Source organism: Cyclopterus lumpus, chromosome 4 (assembly GCF_009769545.1).
Source record: "Cyclopterus lumpus isolate fCycLum1 chromosome 4, fCycLum1.pri, whole genome shotgun sequence".
Taxonomy (NCBI): Eukaryota; Metazoa; Chordata; class Actinopteri; order Perciformes; family Cyclopteridae; genus Cyclopterus; species Cyclopterus lumpus.
This window is the reverse complement of record NC_046969.1, coordinates 3251549-3273683: the sequence shown is the minus strand read 5'-3', so window position 1 is coordinate 3273683 and position 22135 is coordinate 3251549. Positions and strand designations below refer to the sequence as shown.

The 22135-nt window shown below is 43.6% G+C and overlaps 1 protein-coding gene across 1 annotated transcript in view; it reads left to right on the top strand.

Annotated features, from left to right (window-relative positions):
- Nucleotides 1–1750: 1750 nt before the first annotated feature.
- mcf2l2 (MCF.2 cell line derived transforming sequence-like 2) overlaps nucleotides 1751–22135 on the top strand; it is a 108141-nt gene continuing 87756 nt past the window's right edge. Inside the window, exon 1 of the mRNA XM_034530085.1 lies at nucleotides 1751–1829. Within this exon, the coding sequence (XP_034385976.1) occupies nucleotides 1751–1829 (79 nt within the window). The remainder of the gene's footprint in view (nucleotides 1830–22135) is intronic.

The window sequence follows — 22135 nt, the reverse complement described above, 5'->3', positions numbered from 1 at the left end:
TCCACTTTGCTTAAATCAACATTTGAGCACAATGTTGCTTTAATTGTCTGCATCCCCGTCCTGGATGGCCACACCCAGGTTAAGGCTCTGCTTGGTGCACCAGCTGCTGTGCGGTGGTTGCTGCATGCTTGTGTGGAGGCCATCAGCAGGGCCTGTAATTGGCTGGCAGAGGGGCAGGGTGAGTGCAGATGTCTCTGGCTAATGGTCGTCTCCCAGGCATCCACGGTCCCAGAGGACACGGGCTCGTGGAGAGACGCTAATGTTTCTGCCTCGCATTGTTGGCTGTCAGCAAAATGCGGAGTGGGATGAGCCGCGCGGCCTGTGGTCGTACCGAAGGAACCCAGGCAGCCGAAGCATGAACGAGGAAGGATCTGGAGGCTATTGATTTGTTTTATTTTTCTATTTTTTTATTTAACCTTTATTTAGCCAGGCGAAACAGATTAAGAACACTTTCTTATTTTCAACTGTGGCCTGACAAGAGGCGAAAACCTTTTTAATGCCCTGGTGAGACATGCTAATGATGGAGAAACACCTGGAAAGCATACTATTAATAATAATAATAATAATAATAATAATCATATATCCTTTATTGATCCCCGTGGGGAAAATTCTCTGCATTTGACCCATCCTTAGTTATCAAGGAGCAGTGGGCTGCAGTGAAGCCGCTTTAAGAGAATCAAAAATCAAAGTTTATGGATTCAACGATCCACCTGCTCCATTCCATGTACCTCCAGTCACCAGGATTTCCCTCATGGACCTATTAACCCCCACCCCATCCATCCATCCACCCTCCCCCTCGCCCTGTGTCTCTCCCTCCTCCGCCCTGCTGGCAGGTACAGCAGCCCTCTGATTCGTTTCCCCTCTTTGTGACTCAGCTTCTAACAAACAGAGCATCATCGAAGCAGCAGCAGCAGCAGCAGCAGGGCTTTCCGACCCTAACCCTGGGAGTGTCCCTGTAAGCGGAGTGGAAGAAAGGTTTTCCCCACTTTCCTGAGGAGCATCCTGTCATTTTTCTAGGTTTGGCATGTCCTAAATGCTTTTTGGAGTAATTCCCCCTTTTTGTTGTTGTTGTTGGGAGGATTAATGTGTTTGAGGCTTCTTCATACTTCGTGAATGTGTTTGCCAGCATCATGAACATGACTGTCTGTGGTTAATGTTTTGTTACTTTTTCCAAATCTATTGACAAAATGTCTCTCATCAATATTTTCTGGCTTATTTCCCCTCGATAACTGCCCCATTTGCTTTTGTTCACTGACTGACATGTTTTTATTGTCTGCTTGACAAATGAACTTGCTACTTTGTTCACAAAACAGGGGCTGACGTCTTCTGTTATTCACTGAGCGACCTGCTGTTTTATTCCCTGACTCTCTGTCTTGGTTATCACCTGCGCCTGTTTGCCGAGCGGGATTATTTCATACGCAGGCTTACTTCTTTGCTGACTGGCTGGGAGTGGCATCATCTTTGTCACCCTCTGGCTTTGTGCTTCTTTGGATCTTAGAAGAGCCGCTTGATGAAGGAAAGGAGAGGCTCCACGTAAGAAAAACTCAAAGAAGAAAAAACTATAGAAACAAGAAGCAGCAGAGAGAAAAGAGGAGGACCAAAACCTCTCTGACAGGAGAAAACTGGATTAGGGAGCAAAAGGAGGGGATATTCAAGGAAAGGAAGGGTGACGAGAGGAGGCGTGGCAGCGGAGAGAGAGGAGCGATAGAGCGGCGAGGTAGAGCAGGGTGGATGCGACCCACAGCCTGAGATGCTGTGCTGGCTGAGAGAAGACGAGATGTCGGTCCAGGAGCTGCTACAGAGGGTGCAGTGTGTCATCACTCATGTCGGTAAGTCGTCACATTTCTCCACTATTTTTCCCCTTTCACCCTCCTTCTCATATTACACGGACTGTTAGATCGAAAAAGAGCTTTTGTTTCCGCTGGGGGGGGGGGGGGACGGGACGGGGGACGTGGGATGAAGTGTGCGATGGAAGATGTGCTATCGGGTTGTATGTTGTTTTTCTGGTTATCCTTGAATTGGCTGGACATGTGAAGAGAAGCAGAGCAGATGAGAGCGAGGCAGGGAGTCTCTGTCCTTGCATCAGGACCGCTGAGTGAAGGGGGATGCAGAGGGATGCTCTGCACATGGGCAGAGGAGAAAGTATGTCATCAGGCTAAACCAGGAGAGGCGTGAAGTGTGATCAGTGTTGGTCTTTCTGTGGTTATAACATATCCCCCTGTGTGGAGTCTATCAGGGGATTCTCTATTATGCCTCATTCATTCCCTGTGAATGAGATTAGTATGTTTGACCATTTATGCTAGTGCCCGACCAGCAACCATGCTAGCGCGATTTACAAGATCAATATTTCATAGATTTACAATCTTACAATACACAATTTTCTATCCTATACACCTTTCTCTTTCCCTTCTCCTTACATCTATCCTTATTTTCCTTGCTCATGTTCCATTTCCCTCCTCTCCATCCCCTCTGCATCTCCACCCCCCTCCCATAACGTCCTCTCCGTCTGCCTCGCTGTCATCTCCTTTCCTCCCTCCGTCCTTTTTCCTCCACCGTTTCCTCGTCCTCTCCCACTCTGCATCCGGGTGCCTTTCTCCCGGCCGGTTGGGAAGTAGGTTAATGTGCCACGCTGGAGACTGTCGCACAGCATCCTCCATCACTGCACTTCCTGCATTGTACAAGGAGGGGAGAGAGGAGCAGGGGGATGGAGGAGGGCTTGTGCAATGCGTAACTATGGAAACTGAGCTAGCTTCTGCCGAGCAAGGGGCCCTGCATTGATTTGTTGGGAGCCTGGCTCACACGGGATGCTGCTGCATGCGTAAAGGTGTTGATTAAAGCACGTGCCTACAGTATATATATTCACAAGCCGGCGGTCCTTCAGTCACACGGTTCTGTCTCCGTGTCCTTGAGCTGCTCACCGGGCGCTTCACAGCAGCTCACTGCTGCTCAATGTGGAGGACCAGTTAAGTACAGAGGTCAAATCCATGTATGTGACCATTGAAATTAAGTTTAGGTACTTCCAGAAAACAAGAGAACAAAAAACAAAAAAACTAGAAAAAGGTTTCAATAAATATTATAAGAATATATAAGGCAGACATCACTGTTACAGGGGATCTTTTCTTTCTTTAACACTTTGATCAATTGGATCAAGTAATACATAAATATATTTAAAGTGTATATTTAAAAATACCGTTATATTCAGAGTTATATGCAGATCTAAACACATTTTCTTATTATTACAATCTCTAGGTTAGGCTGGTTTATGTCTTCATTTAATGTTCTAAAGCAGTGCAGGAAGTCTTGTTCAAGATCAAATTCCTCCATCACAGCCAATTTAGAGAGTAAACTGTTACACCTGCCCTCACCCATACATCTAATCTCATATATGATATGATACATGAAATGATAATATAGTGCAAATGATCCACCGCCTCTTACATAGTTTTATATTTACAGTTACAGACTCGTATTCACACACACACACACACACACATAGACACACACAGCTCATAATTAAAGAAATGCATTTCCGTTCATACAATCCGATCAAAAGCTCCAGAACTCCAAGTAGTATTGAAGTTTCTGTGAGAGCCTGAACGAAATCACCACATAACATGCAGCTTTCTCTGGCTAAAGTTCAAGTCATGGAGCGGCCTCTCTGCATATGATGAATGTCATATGTACCCACATAAGTACCCACATACTGTATGTACCCCTCTGGATTGTTCTGTCCTTCCCATCCACACAGTGCTGGTCATTCACCAGCAGGGAGCTCACTCGTTCCTGTTTGAACCTCACAGCGGTTTCCAGGACAACGTAGCCAACTTCCTCACTTTAAAACAATGGCTGCTCGTCCCCTTCCCTCTAATGTCTTTAACTGTGTGGTCCCTTTGAAGACAGCATGTTGTCCCATCATTAGTGGAGTACACAGAGCAGGAGGAGCTACACTTGGCTGCCTTATTTGTGGAGAAACAAGTTGCAGCATGCGGTTGTTGTTTTTCTATTATAAAAGAAGAGATACCGTATATAATGTGTTAATTAGTCAGCTTTAAGACATATTTTGTAACCAGCATGATGTTTCCCCCTTCCTGCTCCAGCCCTTATAGGCTACTTATATAGGCTAGGCAGCTATAACACAATATAATATAACATAATTCAATATTATTTGATGCACTTTGCAGCAGCAGAATGCGAGATTAGTCGTGGACAACACAGAGGCTTAAACTCACACTCACACGCACGCACTCACACACACACACACACACACACACACACACACACACACACACACACACACACACACCTTTTTGATTTATGTACACGTATCTACTGTAAAATGACATAAAGTTTAAGAATACAAAGTAAAGTAAATACTAGGAACATATCCAACATGGTGGCACATACACAGTAAACTGCCCAATCAGTGCCCTTCTGGCATCCTTTACTGCACCAGTGCATGTAGACGGTCCCACTGTGCAGAGGAGCTTCTGTAGCCTACTCTATCTTAGTTATTCTATGTGCTGCTTAGTGCTTCTTGACGTTCTCTACAGACACTGTGTATGTTCCTTGAAGTCCTTCACTCCCAGGACGACAACTCCCTTGATGTTTTGCCACACAAGTTCAAGGTATAGCTGATTGGTGATGTTCCTTGAAGAAGGCCTGTGACTGAAAGCTGGCTCAGTAAACAGATTATTGCACGGATTTGAGCGCACAGATGCTTTTCTTTCACTCAGCGTCTCGAGCTCCGACACCTCAGTGAAATGTGATTCTTTTTGTAAAAGTGGTGTGTTGGGACTCGTTGTGTGCTCAGGTCAGTACTGTTAGGGTGTGTAGAAGTATCGTACTGTGGCTGTTCCTTCACGACGTGTGCTGTTAAACACGGCACTAAATTAGCAGCTGCACATATCTTCCATCCATCTTTATGGTCAACAGCGGCTCTGTGTCAGACAAAGGCTTCTTGGTTTTCACACCTCTCCACCCACTCACTTGTCATCAGACAATCAGGAATATAAACCTCTTTGTGCTGACACACACACCTTGGTGAGCTTGTGTGAAAGAGTAAAAGAGTTGTGTGCTGCTACGTGAATGCTCTGAACCGCGTATGAAGAACACTTAAGCTAGTGCGACCCGAGGAGTTGTTGAAAAACACACGTCTTTGTGAATTCATCACATGCGGAATGTGTTTCATGCGGGAAATCTTTCCTTTCTTACACTTATAGGCGATTACACATTATTATTCATATTTTGTTAAATCATGCTAATTTATCACATATCTGATACAGTGTTTTCCACTGGCAGATATCTCATGGAAATAATATTTATTGAAAAATGTCTTCTTTAAATGGGATGGCTTTCTGGTGTGATGTATACTTTTTTTTAGAAATTAATTTCCAGGTTTTGCAGTAACATCTCTATTGAACTCCTGTGCTCCTGTCCTTCCCTGTGCTTTATGTGTATTACAGGGAATCTGCTTTAGTATGAATATGATGCCATCACCTTTGCACATCCACAAAACACAAAAGCCCCCTCTGTCCGCTATTTGTGGCCGATGATATCACAGCAGGATGTGTCATATACCCTCGTCCCCTCATGCATATTTCATGAATGTAGAGCCTCTTTAAGGATGCCTGAACTAAAATGGCCTCTCTGGTCCCACTGAAGTGTGCTGTCCGGATGATTAGTGCTGAGGCTTGCAGATAAGAGCCTGCCTCCCCACAGCCCCGCTCAGTCTGTGAGCTGCTCCCGGACTAATGGTTTATCAAAGGAGGGTGTGTTACAGGGGCCTCACCAGTGACCTTCAGGGTGTCCAGTGCAAAAGGTCACGCTGTAGGAAGAGACGATGTCGAATGTTGCTGTGCTTTGTTGCCCCAGGCAACCAAGAGGGTGGGAGGACAGTCTGTCTTTGAGTGTGAAGGGAAATCCCTATCCTTACTGAAAGTACAGATCATTTTACACATCATGCTGGATTCTTGGAGACCGCCTCACGGTACAGTGAGTCTGTGACATTCAATTCAATTCAATTGATTTTGTTCAGCCCCAAAATCACAAATTACATTACATTGCCTCAGAGGGCTTAACAATCTGTACACATATGACTTCCTCTGTCCCGGGACCTAGAAGACCCTGATTCTTCCTACGGGGCCATGACCTGTTCTATCATTACCATTTGAGTTTTAACACTCCTGCCAACACCAGTCGGGATACAACCAGACTACAGAGCAGCTTCTTTGGCAAAAATATATTTATTTTCTAGCTGCAATAAGGGACTACAACTCTCACTTCGTTGTGCAACCCCATATGGTAGAATGGCGATAAACAAACCTTACTGAGGTTAGTTTTGACCATATTTCCCTTCAGTAATAATGGGACGGAGACAAAAAATCCTCTAAATTATTGCTACTTAATTACTGAAAACATTGAACACAAATAGTCATCCTCGACATGTGTTGTATTATATGATGAAGACAGCTGAAGAACAATTAGGTAGAAAAAAGAATGTAGGCTCTACAGGATAATGTTTTTAATTGTTGTTTGCTTCATGTTTTTCCCAAATGATGTACAGGTTTTTTAGGCGTTCTATTTGACTCAAAAGTCTTGGACACTAGTGCATGTAGCTGGCGTAAAGGGAAAGCCGATCCCTGGAGGCCTCTAGGTTTGTTTTCAGCCCCCAATGTTCACACTTAAGGTGGGACCGAGGTTGGGATTTTTGTTCATGCTCGGGCTACATAATGAGTATTCAGTTACACAATAGTCTCCCCTAAATGTATGGTACATTAATATATATTAATGGATAACAATTGTTTTTAGATAAAGAGAGAGTTGGTAAAAACACAAAAGAAGTGAGAACTCGTCTAGGATCTCCTTCCTCTGTTTGTCAATGACCTTCACTTTTTAATTACGGTTCACTCCAAATATGGGTTTAATAAATGAACAAATTGAAGGGTTACAATATATTAGGTGATTTAAATGGACTATTGACTCGGTTTATGTTCTTTTAAGACTTTTGAACATTCCCCAAATAGCTTGAAAGAAACCCCTGAGTCACCTTAACTGAGAAATGAGAGCGAGAAGGGAATAAAAGAAGGGATGGTAACCATGTCTGGCTAGTGGCTACAGCATGTTGGCTTCAAAGGCTTCTGGTGCTGCACACGTGCTTCACAGATGTTGTCCGTCCTGGTCTGGGTGGTGGGGGTTCATATTATTAGCAGAATCAGGTGACATCCGGTCCTTCATGACCCAGAGCATCATAGTCATTACAGGTCAAAATGAGTGAGCAGCTGGTTTGAAGGACAACAATGTTGCTGGTACTGTAATTGACTCATGCATTGAGTCACATAGTGAATCATATTTAGGGACTGACAGAAACTGCTAAATGATGACACCTGTCTCCTCAAAAAAGAAATCCCATGTAACAAAACTGCATTGTGATTTAAAATTCGATGGAAGCTCATTTTGTCATGGATCATTTTCTTTTGCCATATCTCAAATAAGTTTCAAATGATTCCACGGAGGGAGGATGGCGGCGAGGTGGAAGGATCCAAACCCATAGATTGTCTCCAAGGAGACTGTAGATTGTGTCCTGTATGAGCTAAGTGCTTTTATTGCGTTTTTGTTATTGTTTGTCGTGGTCATTTGAAGCCAAACCATGATTTGTTAAATTTACAAGTTGCAAACTGTTTAAAACTGCCTCTGTAATCCTTGAAGCGTTATTGAGAGAGTTTAGTTGTGTGGGACACAGGGTTGCTCCTTGATGGACCTGACCCCCAAGGCCCTCATTGGAAACCATTCAATTAATTCCATTATTCTCCTATTTATGGTTGTGGGGCGCTGGAGCCGATCCCAGCTGACATTGGGTGACAACAATTTAAAAAAAAGAGACTTGGCTGGTGATTAGATGAACCACCTTGTCTGTATGAGACACACTGGGCTTTCAATCAACTCCAATTAAAACCCATCCGTCATCATTAGACGTCACAGCAGCCGACGAAACAAGGCTACAAACGTACTTATTAGAACTCAAACCCCAATTTAGTTTGTGGAAGTAAACCTATGTTGAATGTTTACTTTGAAAAGCCTTGTCACCAGTGAACGTGGAGCTTTATTTTGAAAAACGTAATGAGCAGAAGGGTTGACACAGTGCGTCATCATGGAGGAAATACCATAGAGGGGTTTTCTCACCACCAACAACTAGAGTAACCTCAGGAGCTCTGCTCTGATAGCTGCTGGGGGTTGGCGGTATTACCCAGAGGATCCCCCTCCCCCCACCAGCCCCCACATTGTAGTTATGACGTCAGAGCTGCATTCTCTCTGCTTCCTCTTCCTGCCTCCAATACAGGGGGGCTGGTGGTGGAGAAGGGTGGGTCACCATATCCTTGGGAAAGTGTTTGTCTTTCGTACGGTCAGCTGGACTGAGGCCAGCTGACCGGCGCTGCTCACAACAACGCAGCTGAACAATGGAACTGATCCACTGGGCCACGACAGAACTGGGATTTCACAGTCCGGCCTAATTGTCTCACAGCACAGATTTCCTGAGCGGGTCAATCCTGAGCAGATCAAGTGGGCCCGAGGTCAAGTGAGCCGACTTGGTGTTGACTGACTGCAGACCAGGCTTGCTGGAGGAAGCCGGGCCAAATAGGAACCGTTCTGGTTTCACTACACTGGTTGTGTGCAAAAGGTGGACGTGTTCACATAGAGGGCATGTACGGGTCACCGTGCCGACGGGCAGATGAGGAACTCTGTCTCAGACCTTCACGCTCACATAGGAAGTAGACATCCTCAAGTCCTCCAAACCAAACGAGAATACACACTGTTCGTATTTGCCTTTCATAACGACACAGACGAGTGTCAGCATGAAGCGTCTTTCTCACGTTTTCACCACCTTCCAACCGTTTGATTATTTTCCCTCTCAAGAATCATATTGTGACGAGCGGCTTTTAGTAACACAATCACCAGGTCTTTCCCTTCCACAACACTGTTACAGTAATCTACCCTACGAGTGATGAGATTATTGTCAATGGGAACTGGTGAAGTGTAAAATCCCTTGAAATTCACTAAATAGCATGAAACCCATTTCTTAACTCGCCCCTTAATTCAGCTTCAGTAAATGTGACTGTACTCACAGCATAACCATCCATTGTTTCCTTCAAAAACATGTCCTTCAAATAAGCTGTTGATCCTCTTAGGGAAGTTCACTTGTACAGCTCTTAGGGTAGGAATTCCTGCTTGACTAAATGTTGCAGTGCTTTAGGAGACTGAATGAGAAACAAATGTAGTTCACTGAAAACAATCCTTAACAAATGGAGCACGTCCACCTGTCTGAGTGACGTTTTGTTCAAATCTGTTTTAGGAAATGACCATGAAGATTTCTCTATTTGATACTGATGCCTCAATATTATCTACATCAGTAAACAACAGCATCAGTGAGAAGATTGTTTATTCCTATGTAGTTATTCTTATCGTTGTCATTGGTGCAACTGGGTCAGATTCCGGCTAGATCTGATAAAATCATGCAGGTTCTCTAGAAGCACAAGCAGGTTCTCTAGAAGCACATGCAGGTTCTCTAGGAAGCACATGCAGGTTCTCTAGAAGCACATGCAGGTTCTCTAGAAGCACATGCAGGTTCTCTAGGAAGCACATGCAGGTTCTCTAGAAGCACATGCAGGTTCTCTAGAAGCACTGTCAGACCGTGCTGCAGTAAAAAGAGAGGTTTTCTGAATGGACTGCCAGACCGGACCCAAAATGAAAGCTTCAAAAGTTGGTCTTCAGTAGGATTGAATGGGTCTTTAATTGTATACAGTGACCCTTAAAATAGATGACGCAATAAACCTGTATGATAAGTTTTAAAGCAGTTTTAAAGATTTGAAGTCCTGGGCGTTAGACAAATGGAGCTCTAGCGCAAGTTCAGACAGGAAGACCGAACCCCTCAGCCCGCCATCTATTCCTCACATTCCTGCCAATCATTTCTCACGCATGCTCACTCATTGTTTACTTGCTGTCATCGTCCTGCACCGTCAATCATGACACCAGCTGCGCAGATCAGCTGATCCCCTCTATCCAATCAGCACACGGAAACAATGACACGGTTAGCCAATCATCTTGGTGCTGTCTCATTTAAATATGACTGTCTCTCTCTACCTTCAGTTCTTTCATGCTGCTGTTACGCACCCCTCCACCTCCCCATCTCCGCCCAGTCTCCACGGATCCATCAGCTTCATCAACTCATCATTCTATCAGGTCATCACCACCAGGTCTGGACTCCACGGGGGGTGGGGGGTGGTGTCTATCTGGTTGCTGATCGGGGCAGTCGGCCCTCAATTGCAAATCTTCCCGCAGAGTCCAAGCGCCAGAGACTTCATCATTTCATATCATCTGTTAACAATAAACATGCATCCTTTCTTTATCGAACTGGTCTCTCCCTGATTGAACTACAGATGCTTTTCCCTATCCATTTCAGACTGCTCTAGGCCAGCCCATAAGCATCAGCGATATCCTACAAGCAGCCTGTTCAAAATAATATGTGGCTGAGAGGAGAAAACAACAGATGTTCCTCTCTGCTGAGGGACTGGTGGGAGCAACGTGCTCATCACTTATTCAAACACATGAGGCGTCACAGGCTGCCGGCAGGCGGTGACTCGGGGATCGCTCATGTGTGCTCCTGGTGTGGATCCTCACATCCTCAAGTCTGTGGTGTTTTTCTGGTTCCACCTGGAGGCAGTCAAGGCCTGCGTTGATGTAAGCCATGATGTCATGGAGCCTCCTCCCTGCAGCTGATGATTACAGGACACCGTGACGATGGCTGTTGATGGATAAAGACACTGCTGTTGGACCAGCTCATTTAGGCCCCATCAGCAGACGGTCCTATTGGCTCCACCCTGTTCTCCTTTCTCCACCTTTTTCTGACGCATCCCAAAGTGTCACCTCAATACTCTTCAAGTTGTCGCAAAGAGTATTGAGCAAGGCTGTAGACTTTAGGAACATGTCCCTCCCAATGTCCAGCATCTACTGAATTGTCCCTCGCAATATCATTTGGATCCAAAAAGCAAATTAGCGAGAGAATGAGATGCACCAAAAGTCTGTCAACATGACGGAGTATTATGGCCACTGTTAGAAATAATAATCTGACTTTTAGAGAATTTGGAGGCAGGGGAAACCGTCTTGCTGTCTCAGAATTCATCAGTGTCCCTCTCAACACTTTTAAAGCTCACCGACAAACAGGGAGCTCTTTGGTTTAATGCATTCACAAAACATAAAAAACACACATCTGTGGTTTACAAGGAGTTTCAGCACATGATGCTAGCCTAGCTTTATGCTAAGCTTTATGCTAAGCTAGGCTAGCTCATCGCATTAAAAGTATTGTGTATTTCCCTAAATGTTGACTTTCAACAAGGCAAGAAAAATAAGCTTAAAGCTTTTATAAATATCCAGAATGAAATCCCCTGTTTGTTGCTCTTCTACTTGTGACTCTGGTTCTATTCTTGGCCCATCAGCCAACACTATCAGTGTCACTGTTACTCGCTGCCAAGGCAACCTGCTGGGAGATGGAACATGAGAAAATCAAAAGGCAGAGCAGTGAGACGAGACTCTAGACATTGAATGTACAACAGCTGAGTCTACACTCAAACCAACATCTCATTTCTGTAACTGGACACATACCTATTGTTATCTATTCATTGTGTGAGCTGCCTGTTGGTTTATGGACCAACTGGATCTGTGCAGTAGGGCCAGTAGCATGTCTAAATATCAAATACAGTAACTGTAAATCAGATGTAGAATATGGATTACCTTTGTGTGTGCGTGTTAATCTTCCTCCTGCAAGTCGGCATCCTTGAACAACAAAGCCATTGAGACCTGTGATTTATTGAAGTTATATTTCTAACTAGCAGACCTCTGACGTAAGCAACACAAAAGAAGCTTAGATGTTGACACCGGGGGGGTTGAAGACTCTCGATACTCATGTCAACCTCTGAAGAAAGCTGGGACTGGCTCAGATAGTTAGACACCTCCTCATAAACAGGATGTCTCCCACAGAGTTATGAAGGAGGAAGAAAACAAGAGTCCGGCAGAAGCAGACCGTGTGGTTACCTCAGCTCTTTAGCTCCACATGGATTCGGCTGACATCAGCTGATTAGTACATGACATGCAGAGGAAAACACTCCTAAGACGTACAGAGGATCTGATCATCAACTACGATGGTGGATTACAGCCATCGTAGGTACAAAATGATGGTTATGGACCCGGGGGTGTGGGGTGTGATGGTCAGAGAAAAAAAAACATCTCAGAAATTAAAGATCTTTAGAAGCACCAGTGAGATACAATCTTTTTGTCATTTTCACATCAATGCGTTAAATAACGCAGCCTGGTCAGGGCTCCTAAACTCAGTGTGTCAGTGACGGTGTATCTTTTCGAAATGAACCTCCATCTTCACAGGAAGTTAGGTTGAGGCAACGGAACCACTTAGTTAGGTTTAGGAAAAGAACATTGAGTTTTATGACTTTATAATCTCAGAAAACAGTTTCTTTCTCGGGCTATCCTCTTCCTTTAATAAGCATCAACAGAAGCATTTACAGATGCATCAACAAAATTCACGTTTTGCAGGAACTTCATTTCCAAATATTTCAGTCCAAAAATTGCACCAAAAGCTTTCAGAAATTCAGAAAACCAGGAAAAAAAACATCTGACCAATCCACACAAGTTTCAAAATGAAAGATGTTCTGATTCTTTACCCAGAGAGCACAGTGACCAGCAAAAATCAGAAATAAATCCAGCTTCAATCTCACAACCTTCTTTGTAGCTAATGTGGGGAACACTTTGTTTCTTTGGACTTGTCTTCTCAGGAAATACTTCTTCAATATCCATGACAATGTTTCCTCTGGTAGTGATATATATCCATCTATAGCTGGTTTGGTGTGAGTCAAAACATGATTCTCAAGATGATCCACAGTGTTGTCTGGAAAGAGACATTTCTGTTGAGTTTTTCAAATATTTTTTTTGGTGGTCATCAAGTCCCATTATCTTGAAGAGAAGGCCGGCATCTCTGATATATGATATATGATATCTCCAACACTCACACCAAAACAATCGCGACTGATGAATAGCACTACAGGTAAGATGACAAATATGTATTTTCAATTCTAGGGTGAAGTGTCCCTATAATATCCACTATGCTTGTAACAATGTATGGACACAGGGCTTGTCCATATGTTAGGATATGACCTAGTCTTGCTTCTCTAGATGTCTTTTTCCTTCCTACTTATTATGCAGCTACAGTGAACGTATTGTGCTCTCAGCGGATCTCTGGCTGAAGCCATTCAGCAGACACTGCCTGCTGTTGTTTCCACTACACGGCCAGCAAGTATAAAGGCACTCATGGAGGAAAACAAGGAAAGAGGGTTGTTCCCAAGAAACTGGAGAACAAGTTAAAGAAGGGATGAGTGAAAATACGGCAAAGTGTTGGAGACGAAGGGCACGTGGAGGTTGTCATGAAATGGAAAAGCCATAAAGAATCTTCCAGGGTTGGGGGTGACACGGAAAGGTGGGAGTAAACAGGGAAGGATGCGGAGGGGGAGGGAAGTCCCCGCTGCCTGGTTGGAGTATTGTTGAGGGTATTTGTGTAAACGGTGGTAAGAAATGAGCCGCTCAGCCGATCACAAGGCTGCCAGAAGAGGTTGAGACCACATTCCTCTCTCTCTCTCTGTTACACACTAAAGAGGAGGGCTTGTCCCACAGCGCGGAGAGACGCCACACCGCCACCTGTGTGTGTGTGTGTGTGTGTGTGTTATGTTGCTGCGCCCGTCAGACTGGACGCTGGTGTAGCCGCTCGGCTCCTCCTGTCTGTGTGGATTGTTTCAGAGCAGCAGCAGCAGCAGCAGCAGCAGCATGGGATCGGTGATGTGTAAGTGATGGACATATTGACTGTTTTGTGTAGTGTGTGTGTGGTTGACACACTCTCTCACTTGTGGAATTCTTACTGAAGGGTCAGCACCTGGAATCAGTCGGGACGTGATAGTACTGATTGATAGTACAGTTTTATAGCAGTCGAGTCTCAGTCTAGAGGTGGGCTTTAGTACGGAGGTCAGATGTACCCAGGGTACACAAGTAGCTTCTGGTCCTTCTATCACTCATGGTGATAACTATGACACAGAATGAACGGTATGTGTACTTGGTCTTTTGTGTGTTTTTTTGTCATTGATGTCCAGCATATGGACTACAGCGGCGTTGACAGGGCAATAGATGTGGTAATAGTGTGTCAGAGGCTGCATTGGTGGTCATTTATCAAAAATAATACATATAGAATACATCACTTGGTAAGTTGTTGCATTGATTTCATTGATTTTCTCAGCAGTTGAGTTACAGCAGTGGATTAAGTACTGTTACTTAAGCTTACCACATATAATGACTCTGTTATGATTAAAAGTTATGGGTTTAATATTTTAGTTTCTAATACTTTTTCTAGAATAATGACATCTACTATATCATTTGATGATGATGCATTGATGTGTACATTGCTTTACATGGTTAGACGGTTTGTTTATTGTCATTTTACAACATGGGTTGCCCAACGTAATGCAAGCTGTAGTCCCTTTATGCTCCTCAAGAAAAAACATATGATGGAGAACGTGTTGCAGCTGGTAGAAATGGAGCCGATTTGTCACTTCATACTGTACCCTGCTGGCTTAGCTTGTGAATTACACCAAGAGATCAATACAGTCTTATCCACAATAATACAATGTACATTATTTTATAATTCTATTTTAGGTAACTAGTAACTCAAGTTATCAAATAGATGTAATGGCGTAAATAGTGCAACATTTCCCCCTGAGATGTATTTGAGTTGAAGCGTAAAGAAGCATACAACGGTACCTAAAATGTGTACTTAAGTACAGTTCATGAGTAAATGTACTGAGTTACTTTTCACCACTGGAGTTACAGCATTTAGTTTTTTTTAGGTATGTCAAATACCTGAGTTTTAAGCAGCTTTAGCTTCAGAAAAAGGAAAATACGATGCTAGGTGTAGTGTTTGGGAAGATAAATGGCAGAACCATTACATGCATCATGCATGTATCATGTTTCAGAACCGTAGCATGTATCATGCATGTACCATGTGGCAGAACCATAGCATGTATCATGTGGCAGAACCATAGCATGTATCATGTGGCAGAACCATAGCATGTATCATGTGGCAGAACCATAGCATGTATCATACATGTACCATGTGGCAGAACCATAGCATGTATCATGCATGTACCATGTGGCAGAACCATAGCATGTATCATGTGGCAGAACCATAGCATGTATCATGCATGTACCATGTGGCAGAACCATAGCATGTATCATGCATGTACCATGTGGCAGAACCATAGCATGTATCATGTGGCAGAACCATAGCATGTATCATGCATGTACCATGTGGCAGAACCATAGCATGTATCATGCATGTACCATGTGGCAGAACCATAGCATGTATCATGTGGCAGAACCGTAGCATGTATCATGCATGTACCATGTGGCAGAACCATTAACGCTCAATCAAATCTTTGGAGATATATATATATATATATATATATATATATATACAGATTTATATATAGTAGACAGTTGCATGTTTGTTTGGGTTTTGGGGGCCCTTTGCAAGCTATTTTGGGTTACTATGATAGTAACATCATTCAAAACGTTTCATATCTGAACAACACAATACATCTATAGCTGTTTGGCCCTCATGTTAAAGTCTACCTCTGGACCAGATTGTATCTCGCTGGTGTTTCTATGAAGCTCAGGGGTGAGTAAGCATTCCGCTGCTCTGAACTAACTCAACTGACCCTTGAGAGGCATGTATAATGATGTCATTTCTTTATGATCATAACTCTTGAAGTGCAATGAAATGAAAATGCTTTTTGGGTTTGAAGTTGACAAGGCAGTGTGACTTCAAGAAACAACAACAGCATCAATGACAACCTTCAGTCATAGGTCTTGGTCTAGTTTCGATGATTTGACGTTATGAGAAGAAGGAAATAGAACTACAAAAAGCATAACCAAAAAACTAAGTTCAGCAGAAAAGTTGCTGACTTATTTACCTTGTGGTGGTTGATGGAATGATAGCAAAGATGCAGGAGTGGATGCCATCATACAAGCAACGAAACAACACAATATATGCTTACTGTATATCACCATAGATACAGTCATTATAACCCCGGTACTTTCCTGTCTGCATGTCTTGATGAACAAAGAGCGGATTGTGCTGTATTATATATTCAAGAGATAACTTTTGTGGGGAGAATTAAACTGTAAAAGGGTCAGATATTACATGAATTTCACTTGTTAGCTTGCTGTAAAATCAGCTGTTCCTGGGACAGCAAAGTCCACATTTTTTAATCTTATCACCAGAAAACGTGTGAATCAAGTGAAGACTTGATTACTTGATTAAAATCTAAATCTCAAATCTAAATAATACAAACCTACCACTTAGTTTAAAGCTGGTCATGCATTGTTGGCTGCTCTGACCGAGTGTCTATATATTCTGTATATCAGTTGCTCAACAACTTCCCATATCTTGTGCACTGTATATGCTTGTGTATGTGATTTGATTTGACGACCAAAAATAGCCCAGCGTATGGGGCTCTTGAGTGCTACATCACCACAAATCAAGTGACATGAACACACCTGGGGCTTTTAGGGCCCCTGGGTGTCTGAGGCCCTGCAGTTGCTCTTTCCTAGTTGCTATTCCATCCTTTCTGTTAAACCACACATTACCATTGTCCTTTAATGGAAAATGGAGGCAGTAGTCACCTGATGACAGGTGACTGGTTATCTGGACCTTATGGGATGCCTACACACATCTAGCCACCTGTAAAATAGGAGTTTTGAGATGAGATTAAATGTCTTCGTCAACCGCATTACTGTAATCCCGTTGCACTGGGGTTAAAAATAACACCTGGGCACAGGGATGGAGTCGTCACTGTGGAGTGGCTCTCTCACTGCAGGTAGTGGTTCTTTGTGGGAGTCACACAGGCGGGCACATATGTCCTGTAAGAGGCTTTACTTTCTAACGCAGAGATTATGACGCAGAGACAGACAGGGAGGCTGGAGGCACCTTGTTGGCTCTAGAGAGGGACGCATGAAGGGCCAGCTGCAGTATCTTAGCGACACTGTGTTTGTGTGCGAGTGTGTGTCACAGAGAGCAGAGGCATCGAGGAAACATGGATTATTCCGCTGTCCCTGCTGCAGGGCCAGTGAGCAGGCTTGATGGGGAGATGTCGTAGATAGGAACACACACCCGAGTGAGGTCAGGCAGAGTAATGACTGGAGATGGACGCTCCATGCAGACTGCGAGGCCAGAGCCCCCTGTCTCGCTGTCCAAGCTGTGGTAAATATGGACCAGCCTATTCCACCGTACGGATCTCCACCGCGGAGATGGAGTCTTTCTACCACTTCTTGGGGAAGTGTCAGGAGACGGAGTCAAGTACGTCTACCCATTCCTCCATCCTTCCCTCCATGCTGGCTCTCAGCATGTCCATGCGTGGTGTTTTAGAGTGTTGGGCCTGGTGTGGTTTAAGCGGTGCAGGTGCGTCACTGAGGTCTTTGCCCAGCTGGTGTCATCGACGACAGCAGCTAGGAACTATGAACCAATCTGGTGCCACTGTTGTGTTATCAATCAAAGGAAAGCTCTGACGTGGTTGATAGGTTTGCCATAGTTACATTCTTTGTCTGAGGCCCTCTCTTACTTTAGGGCCCCTGTGTCTGATTATGTATTGAGCTTAAATGGTTCAAACATTTATGGTGCAAATGTACTAAAAGTATCGTAAACTAACAGCCATACCTGGAGGTACACTCAGGTGTCTTCTGTTTTGCCTCGTCTCATTGCAGAAAAGGAGTGGACCGTAACACATAAAGATCGGACACAGAGAATTGACAGATTTGAAGTCGTACGTTTTGACCTGGTTAGGTAAATGCTGGAAAGATTGAAATAAACTAGATTATCACAGACAGGCCTTTTATTGCCACACCTGGTCATATTTGTTATCGAGGCCAATGCCTTGAAGGACTTGGTCTCATGTTACTGTGATGCTAGCATGCTAGCAACTCTGTTCACACTGTACAGAGCTCTGAGATCAAAGCTAATGTCAACATGCTAACATGATCATAATTAGCAATGTGATGATGTTTAGCAGTCTCCCATGTTCCTCATCTTGGTTCTAAACCTGATGAAATCTGTGATTGCAGACCTTTTTGTTGAAGCTGGTATTTTATTTGAGTTTTTATGGATACCATCCAGGTGGCTGTAGCGTATATTTCACGTCACTTTTGGATTACTAATAAATAAAATCTAGAATCAGCACCTCATCATTGTATGACTCCGACTACCAGCAGTCATGTTGCAGTTTACATCCACGTCTGTCCAAAATGGCATCACTTCATCATTTTATCCTATTTGACATTTGTGTGAAATTGTCACAAATACCATTGGAATTATTGAGTAATGTATTGAGGTCACTGTGGCCTTTGACCTTTGACCACCAAACTCTCATCAGGCCAACCTTGAGTCACAGTGGACTTTTATGCCACACTCAAATGTGTTTCTGAGATGTCGCGTTAACGAGACAGAAGTACGGACTTGACACAGCACTTCGACTTTTGACAGTCTTTGCTCAGTCATTATGAAGGCACCTGTCATTTAGGTGGCAGTGATGGTTGATGAATGTATTTGCTTTTTTCTAATTTTTACTTTTAGTCAAGTACATTTTTACATGTAATTTACTTTTACTTGAGTCAAATGTCTTTAAAGTACCATTACTTTTACTTGACTATAGTACACTTCCTGTGTCTGCATGTTGTACACCAAGCGCTCTCCTGGGGGTTCCTAGCTCTGTGGGGTACAGCAAGGTGTTGCTCCTTGGTTATAACAGATGTCCGCTGGGTGAGAAGGAGACCTGTGTGTCCTGAGTTGTTCACAATCAGATAAAAGAGGAAAATACCTTCTTCAGACCTTAGTCAGCACCAGCTGAGGGCCGAATGATAATGCAAGACATTAGACAAATGTTTTCCAGACATAGACCCCAGTGGATTGGAGTTCCATTCATACATTGTCATATTCATGTAATGTGTTTATGTAACTCTGTAACACATGACATCTGTTGCTTCTGTCGATCCGGGGAGAGGGATCCTCCTCTGTTGCTCTCCTGAAGGTTTCTTCCCTTTTTTCCCTGTGAAAGGTTATTTTTGGGGAGTTTTTCCTGATCTGATGTGAGGTCAAAGGTCAGGGATGTCGTATGTGTACAGATTGTAAGGCAAATTTGTAATTTCTGATATTGGGCTGTATAAAATAAACTGAATTGAATTGAATTGAGTGTGTTTTAAGGAGATCCATATTACTAGCTGGAAACAGCTGTTTCTTAATAGCTTATGAATTAGTTTGTGTAAAGACACAATGCCCAGTACTGTAGGCCTTCCCTTCCAGGCACAGTTTGTTGGTAGTAAAAAAAGTGCATTGCAGGCAATCTCTTCATTTCAATCTCATGAAGAGGCCAAAACTCCAGAGCAGCTGGATGCAGCTTTTATGAAGGTGAAGTTGACCTCTAGTCAGTTTGCAAGCAATGCTGCATTCCTCAGAGGGAGAATAATGACAGACTTCAGAGGGGAAGGCTCAAAATATCATCAAAGTGGGTTATGAGAGGACGTCAACTGACTCATTTAAGATCACCCCGGTCGACAGTAAATGGAACTACATTCTTTCCTGTTGGACAGAAGAGACACACCTCGCTGTTCTCCCGTTAACATTGAAAGATTTCCGCTCAGGAAGTGCTGTTAGCACTTTGTTAGCTGATCATTTTGATCCAAGCCCTGTCATACAAACTCACTGTACCAACAACAGAATCAACCAATATGACACAGTCATGTAAAACATTGAAGTAATTAGGCCACGACTGTCCCGTTATGATGAGATTTAGTCAGATTTGACTTCTTTAGGAAGTTCCAGTGAGGTCAAGATGAGGTTAAGATAGCTCGGAACAAAGTTTGAAGAACACTTTTTTTTGTGTGTATACAAAGGCTAATACAAATGGGGTAAAAAATATTAAAACAAAAGGAGATACGTAAACTGAAGGACAAAATCGTTATAAAGGGGTCATTATGCAAAACCAGTGTTCACATCCTGTCAGAAAGTTGCTGGCTGTCAGATCTACATTTTTATAATAGTGTCACATAACTGTTGTTTGGAATAAAGAAACTCAAGAAACCCATTAATGCCACTTTCATACAAGAAAGATGAATGCATGTTCATGTGATCCTTTCTGACCGATTCACAAGCTATTGTTCCCCATTATTCTGTTGTTGTTCCCCTTCAGACATAACTCCACAACGGCTCTTATGATATCTTACCAGAGTTCATTTGTTATTTTTCGTGCATTTTCCATTTTCGAGGCAACCAAAGGACTTTGCTCATGGTCTGGGCCAGTGTATGAGAACCGCCTGAACAGAAACACACTGATACTAGCAGCCTGGGTTTTAGTGCAGCGCTGGAGTTTTACAAATGTACACACCACGGATAATGACATCCATGTGCGTTTGTAGTGAGACAACCCGTGTGTGCGTGTGTGTAAGTGTAGGTGTGTGTGAGTGTGTGAGAGCGAGCCCTGTTATCAGCGGATCCTGTCACTAGACATCCTCTGATTGTCTTCTTGCGCTGACGCCTTCTTCCTGAGGACCAATAGGAAACCCCCCCGTCCCCTGGACCTTGAGGAGCAGCCACCCAAAAATAACACCGGCTCTTCACAATGTGTGTGTGTACGTGTGTGTGTGCGGTTTACACGTGTGTGTGTGTGTGGTGTACCCGTGTGTGTGTGTGGTGTACACGTGTGTGTACGTGTGTACGTGTGTACGTGTGTGTGTGTATGTGTGTGTGTGTGTGTGTGTGTGTGTGAATGTGTGTGTGTGTGTGTGTATGTGTGTGTGTGTGTGTGTGTGTGTGTATGTGTGTATATGTGTGTACGTGTGTGTGTGTATGTGTGTGTGTGTGTGTGTGTTTGTGTGTGTGTGTGTGTATGTGTGTATGTGTGTGTGTATGTGTGTGTGTGTGTGTGTGTGCGTGTGTGTTTTGTATATGAAGAGCGTCTATTTTCTGCTGTTGCAATCTCCTCATTGTAATCAACCCATGTTTGAGAAACTGCTCATGTTCAAGAAGATATAAAGAGAGAAAAGTTACTTTTACATCTTCATTTATGTCTTTTAATAGCGCCACTTTAATCGACCTGTAGGCACAATTGTATCACATTCAATGGATTGCTTTGAACCATGTCAGCCTTTAACCTCAGTGAGACCCAGAGGAGGTGGAATCTCCACGTAAACTGTAGAAACCGTTTTCCTTAACTAAGGAAACCCTTGAGGGGATTCTGAGCCACATGTCATATTTAAGGAGAATATGCACACTCATCCCTTCGTCTTGTTTGAAAGTAGGACTTACTGTAATATAAAGATAAACTTCATTCACTACATTTACAGAAAACCCGCCGACGGTGATATATATCATTACCTTAGTTATGAGATACATAATGCATATTTGATGATGTCACGCTGTGTCACACTGCTTAAGGTTCATATAACGGCAAAATCATGGGATTCAGCGTTTGCGTGCGTCATAATTAAATGAGCTAAAAATAACAACTGTTGACTCTCCACACTTCTCTCTCTCTCTCTGTGTGTGTGCGTGTGTGTGTTCCCATATTCATTGCTTTAACATGCATGGGGGGGCACAGCTACAGATGCGTCAGTGTCGGTCCGTGTGTGTGTGTGAGTGTGTATACAGTCAGTCTGGGTTGCAGTTGAACATCATGAGATGCTCAGGGGTCACATGACTGGACCAGCAGCAGACTGCAGGTCTGCTGAGAGGAAAGAGACGGCCTGTCGTAACCCTCCGCCTTGTGTACAATCGTTCTTAGACAGGGAAGGAATCTTTGTGGACATGGCTTAACAATGTGAGCACATTTTGAAGTTCTCTCTCTCACACACACACACGACCACACACACACACGTCCTGTGGGTGACTCTCAACGTGTGAGGAGTGTAGAGGAGGGGAAAAGGTTTGGATAAAGGAAAGATAGAAGCAGCGGTGCAGGAGGCTTGTTCACAATGAGCAGTGGTTCACGTC